This window comes from Nicotiana sylvestris, chromosome 6, assembly GCF_000393655.2.
Source record: "Nicotiana sylvestris chromosome 6, ASM39365v2, whole genome shotgun sequence".
NCBI lineage: Eukaryota > Viridiplantae > Streptophyta > Magnoliopsida > Solanales > Solanaceae > Nicotiana > Nicotiana sylvestris.
In genome coordinates this window covers 99,466,543-99,472,542 of record NC_091062.1, presented here as the reverse complement: position 1 = coordinate 99,472,542, position 6,000 = coordinate 99,466,543, and the positions used below count along the sequence as shown (strand labels likewise).

The window sequence follows — 6,000 nt, the reverse complement described above, 5'->3', positions numbered from 1 at the left end:
ATGAACTTTGAAGATTTGACTTCAATTTTGACTGGTTGTAGAAGAAAAAACTTGAAATTGGACGTTAATGGTGGGGATTTGGAGGAATATACGGTACCATTAAATTAGGAGGGATGTACGATACAATTAATGTACCGTTAAAACATATAATGGTATATAATTGGTAATAGGTATACTAAATGTAATTATATCAAATCTTAAACATAGTCAAATATAGAATAAAGTTACCATATACTATTTGCATTTATTAGCTTGTCACTTGGCTTAACCACAATACAATTATATATGGTAACTTTCTTGCTTTAATATATACTCCATATATATTTCCAAATAAAAAAAAGTTAGGGTTCTGCCGTTCAGTGCTGCCACCATCTGCCGAATGCCGTAAACTTTCCGGTGTGTATACTCTTTCTTGCTTATAAGTTAAACCCTTCTTCCTTCTTAAGTTCTTCTTTTCTGATTTTTTTCATGTTTTTCTCTTATATTTCCTATTTGACAATTTATATAAAATTTGATTTTTAATCTTTGATTTTAGGTCAAAGATTCTAGGTCACGATCCTTTTTAAAATTTATAATCCATACCCTTAAAATTCTAGTTGTGCCTCTGACTGAGGCGTAGCCTATTTGAATATGAGAGACCGGGATAGATAGTTTTGGAGCAGATTATCTGAAAATGGTGAACGCTCTTGTAAATAGAGCAGCCACGGTGAATCAGGCCACGACCTACCTTAGAAATCTGAGCACTGCGACCCCTACTAACAACCCTCCAACGACGTCGTCAGCCGATGGACCTAAGAAGCCCAAGCGGGAGAAGAAGAATCTTTTTGAGGTTGCTCAGTTTCTGCCTAATTGGGGTATCAGTTATCACATGTCCAAGACTCATTGGACCAGTGTCTCCTATGAAATTACAAAAATCAATCTTTATAAGGTAACTCTCCTTTCTCTGGAGAAGTAATAGTTGTAATACATTGGCGTGCATTTGGGTTTACTTTCTAGGGTTTAAGGGTTTATGTGTAATTTTTTAATTGGGTTTCATTTTAAGTTTGCAGGATGGTAGACATGGTAATGCTTGGGGACTCGCTTATAAAGATGGCGAGTCATGGATATACTGTTTCTTAAGCATTATAGATTGAGAATTGCATTCTTTCGGCTTTTAATTAATAATTAGAAGTGTTGAGCTCTGAATTCCTCATTTGGATGATCTCAAGTGTCAAACTTTTTCGGGCATTTTCTATACCTTGAACTAATTTTACGTTAAACGATGATGATCAACAAACTGTAGGCAATACCAAGTGTAATTGTTATTAAGCAACTTACCCTTGTAGGAATAAGTGGGAGACCTAGATAATACCTATTTGCCTTAAGAACATATTATGTAGTAATGGAATGAAATACATCTAAATAAAGCAGAATGGATATAGAGGATTCATATAGCAACTGATTTGGGAACGAGGTGTAGTATTTTCTTATTGATGACCTGTAAAATTATGATCTTTAATGCAAACATCTAGCTCGTTCTTAGGGTTTAGTTTCTACATTTGTTTTACTTGGAGTAGCCGGTAATAAGCATATATAGTTGATAACTTTAGCGTATTGTTAATAGCTTCACTTATATCTTCAACTCTTCCTGTCTGGAATTCTATCAAAAATCGCCTCCCTCAAACAGGAATCATCTTGGTTTGTTATATATTTTAGCTATGTAATTAGATGTTGTTCTCTGCTATTTATCAACAGACTAGATTTCTTTCTTGTTTTTCATACATCAGTTGTAGCATCTTATTGGCGCTTTTTGAATGCAAAAACTGACTAGTATATTCTTCTTTTTCTGTCTTCTAATCTGGTAGTCATGCTGTTGAGAGTGAGTGACATTGAGCTTGTATCACACAAAAATTCTTGTATTAGCCTTTTTGTTCTGAGAGTATGATGCTTTATCTATATTTTACAATTATCTAGTCGATGACAAGTACTCTTTCTATCCCAAAAAGGATGATACTTTTTGAGTTTCGAGAGTTAAACTTCGTAACTTTGACCATAAATTCTTACATAGAATTTTTAAGTTTTTTAAATAAAATTTATTTATTTTCAAAACTACATAAAAAGTACTATAAGTTACAATAATTAACAATTTAAAATCTTTAAAAGATATATGAAAAAGTCATGGTCAAAGAACAACGCGTTCAACTCTCGAAATCTTAAAAGTATCATCCTTTTTGGGACGGAGGGAGTGTGAGTTTTCTGGAGTTTAGTAAATGAAGATTATCAAAGTTGGAGTTTAGTAAATAAAAAACGGGGATCTATTTTAATCTGGATTTTTGAATTTCATGTGAGTTTTGCCAAAAACTTAAGAGCTTATTAGGAAGTGGACGATAAAGGAACACAGAGGACCAAATATGGCGAATGTGAATGCCTTGAGCTGTATTAGATCTTATCAAAAGAAACATTGGATGTATATCACCTCTTATTGCTTGATATATTGAGATAGAAATGAAAAAAAATCTTTGCCGTATCTTGGTTCTTCTTTTACATTATTTAAAAAAAAGAAAAGAAATAAGGCTCTCTTCCTTAAGCATAGGCCAGCTCCAATTAGTAGAGCAATTTTGTGAATAGCTGATTCTTTATCTGTGGTGAAAAGAAAAATATTTACGTACATAGTTTTGCATATTTTTTCAGAAGATATGTGGATGCTTCTTACATGAACCCTTGGGTGGATTGTGGTATACTGACGTTTGTTAATGCGGAGTCTGACAATACTCAATTAGAATTCTTAAAACTAAATACGATGTCTAAACACTGTATGACTCCACCATACGTAGCACAACTCGTCTAAAGGTTAGAAGGTTAACTTTCAGATATTAAAAATTGTATACAATTGTTTGCTCAGAGAGAGGTATATTATTCGTGGAGTGATGATAAAATTGTTGATGTGAAATGGGCTTACACTGAACGCTTTTTATTGTCTGGGCTTAGTGGGAGAGAAGGAGGTCACAGTAATTAGTAAGGAAGTACCTGTAAAAGCTGTGGTAAAAAACAAAACTGTTCTCTAGATTCTTTCTGATGAAGTTTTTTATTTTATATTTTGGGTTGGGGGTTGGGGAGATCTTTAATTGGAAGTATTAGAGGTAACAGAAAAAGTTTTGGGGGTTCAGTTGCAAAAGAAGATTTGCACCCATCTCAAGTAATAGCTTCTTGTTAGATAAATTATGGTGATCTTAAGTATGAGTCATGGGTTGGTTTTGGATTTGTTTCCCTGGATGCATCTCTTCGGTTTCTGGCACAGGAGTTTTTTAGAATAAGGTTGGAAAGAAAGAAAGAAAGAAAGAGGAACTCCTGTTATGTTCTTATTGCAGGACTGCTAGTTGATTGCCTGTTTTACTATTATATGCAGTCTAACAACTCAATGGTGCTTCTTCATCCAGCTTTACCAGTAAACTATGGGACAAAGGATTAAGAGGAACTTAGTCCCAAAAGGGCTATTTAAATTCCATTACGCAACAGACTACTAATTTTTTATCTGACTATCTCACTTCCAATTGATGATTTTTCTTTAGGTCGTTTTCACAGATATTTGTATGAACTTTAAATCATTCCTATTTACTTGCTACTAATATTTCTATTTTTAATATTCGTCTTCTAGAAGTAACTAAAACAGTCTTCCGTTCAAGTTTACCAATTGCTGATGCACACAAGAAAATGAGTGGTGTACATAAGAGGTGCTGGAAGTACATTGCAAATTTCAAGAAAGCTGAAGGAAGTCTTGATCAAATAAAGAAAGCTGAAGAAAATACCCCAAATTCAGATGTTGAAGCTGCTTGAGGCAGTTTCCTTGATCTCATTAACTGCTCTAGCATTGGAATCTTCATTGCAACTTCTTTTTGTTTGTGGTGGCATCGTGTCAATGAGGTAGTATTCAGTGAAGCTTTAGTCTGTTGCCTTCTGTCATGAAGTTATAGCACCTAGTCTGCCTTATTTTAGAAAGAAGTGATGGAAATGTGGACTCATTTCAGAAACTAGCTCATTTTAGTTTTTAATAATAGATATTTTTATTTACTGCACCCTAATGGTTCACTCCTTTGAAGCCCCAGCTTCATGAGAGAAAAAGAAAAGAAAGATTTGCTCTAGTTCCCCAAGCTTTTCCGATCGTTCTTTTTCATCTCTTCCTTCTTTTTTTTTGTACTATCCCTCATAGTGTATTTTGTGTAACATCAAGGGGAAGGATCATAATATCTTGACTAGTGTCGTCTTCTAAAAAATATACAGAGTTCTTTTTTACTTTCAGAATATTATATTACTGCTTGGTGGGGTAGTCAGGGACAACTTGGGTAAAGCTTTGATGGCATATGCTTTACCTTTGGGACCATGTACATGTACTAGTAACGTGGCTGAGGCTAAGGCACTTCTATTTTGACTGAAGTGGTGCATTAGCATGGGTCATGACTTGATTATTGGAGCAACTGACTTTCTGCATCTGTATAAATGCATCCTGGTCTATTCCATGGAGGATTAAAGAAATTGTGGCTGAGATTAGACATTTGGTGGCCAGTCATAGTTTATTCATTAAACATTGCTTCAGGGAAGCTGATAACGCCCAACTATGCCTTTTAAAGGACAAAGTGGCCGCTGCAAATATAATCCAATTTTAAGTCCGGAATCGAATCCTCAGGGAACTAACCTATCTATTACACTTTTCGGCAATGTTATTATCAACTCAATCAATCTCTAGATGCAAGATTTTTGCTCAATTAAGATTGGATTTTTGTTTAATTACTTCAAATACTATGAAAACAACAGTAAGCTAAAACAAAGATAATTCAATGGTAAAAAGGTCTAGGGCAGTGATTTCCCCAATTGCTAGTTTAGGTCTTGACTCTTCCGCTACAATCTCGATGTAATACTCTATAAGGATTAAGAGTTATGGTTTATCGTAATTATCTCTCGATCAACTACAATAATTTACTAGAGCATTCTCTCGAACTACTCTAGGTGACAATATGTGTGCAACTCTAAATTATCCCACCAAAGTTCCGTTATCTTTAAACCCACTTTTAAGTTCAAGTAATGAATCTCTTCAATTACCCAAAAGTGGTGTTGTTCAACAGCTATCTAACTTAATACTCTTTCTCAAGAAATATAAGGTAATTAGACACGATTAATCAAGGGCCCATTCAATTAATCACCATACAAAACGTAGTTGAACAATCATATCATAAATTCGGCTCGATTATAATAACTTGAGTCAAAACTTCAACCAACAATTGGTTCCATCAACCCTAGATAAGTGTTTAGCTGCTCATAATAAAATAAGAGAAAACTACTAAATTGTTCATAATGTAAAATTGCAAGAATTAAAAGGAGATAGAAAAACTCTAATGTTTTGTTAATCTTCTCACACTTCTTCTTGCCTCCAAATATAGTTTTTTTTTAAAAAACTTGGAATAATCTTGGGCGAGTTTCTAAAGCTTATAAGGGTTTACAAAAGTTTTCCCGAAATTACACTTTGGTCATCAAACTTCCAGCAGTGTGAACAGTGCACCGCGGTCGCGGTCACGGTCGCGGCCAAACGCGGTCGACCACGGTGAGAGCTAACCTTTCTTCCTTACGATTTTAATCTATCGCGGTTCACCGTGGTCGCGGTGGACTTCTTGCCCAGGCCATTTTCTGTTTCTTAGTGCTCAGGTACTTCTCGAGTGGGCGTTTTCTTCACATTATCGCCTCCTAAACACTCCATGTTGCTTCCTCTCATATAATATTCCCTGCGAAACAAAAGAACACTATTCAGAGCATTTTGTTGGCAATTTATCTATAAAACAATAATAAAGTATGGTCATATTAAGGTGTAAATATCAACTATATAGCCTACTATCAACACCCCACACTTAAATTATTACTAGTCCTCGAGCAATCCACCACACTCCATCAAAATTCCTTCCCTAAGATTTTCCATTAACGACTAACACCATGAACATTTTACAAAAGTTGCACCTAGTAGTGAACAACCTTTAC

General features: G+C 34.8%; 1 protein-coding gene across 3 annotated transcripts; it reads left to right on the top strand.

Moving 5' to 3' along the window:
• Positions 1–618: 618 nt before the first annotated feature.
• On the top strand, positions 619–4,129 carry LOC104233840 (uncharacterized). 3 transcript variants are annotated; one of them, XM_009787292.2, is made up of 3 exons: positions 619–928; positions 1,050–1,062; positions 3,635–4,129. In XM_009787292.2, the coding sequence occupies exons 1-3, from the start codon at positions 674–676 to the stop codon at positions 3,811–3,813; spliced, it is 447 nt and encodes a 148-aa protein (XP_009785594.1). In that variant the 5' UTR covers positions 619–673; the 3' UTR covers positions 3,814–4,129. The 3 variants fall into 3 exon arrangements, 1 of the variants encoding a protein (XP_009785594.1); XR_712735.2 differs by lacking the exon at positions 3,635–4,129 and having other exon boundaries at positions 802–928; positions 1,043–1,102; XR_712734.2 differs by lacking the exon at positions 1,050–1,062 and having other exon boundaries at positions 834–928; positions 3,635–3,743.
• The last annotated feature ends 1,871 nt before the right edge of the window (positions 4,130–6,000 follow it).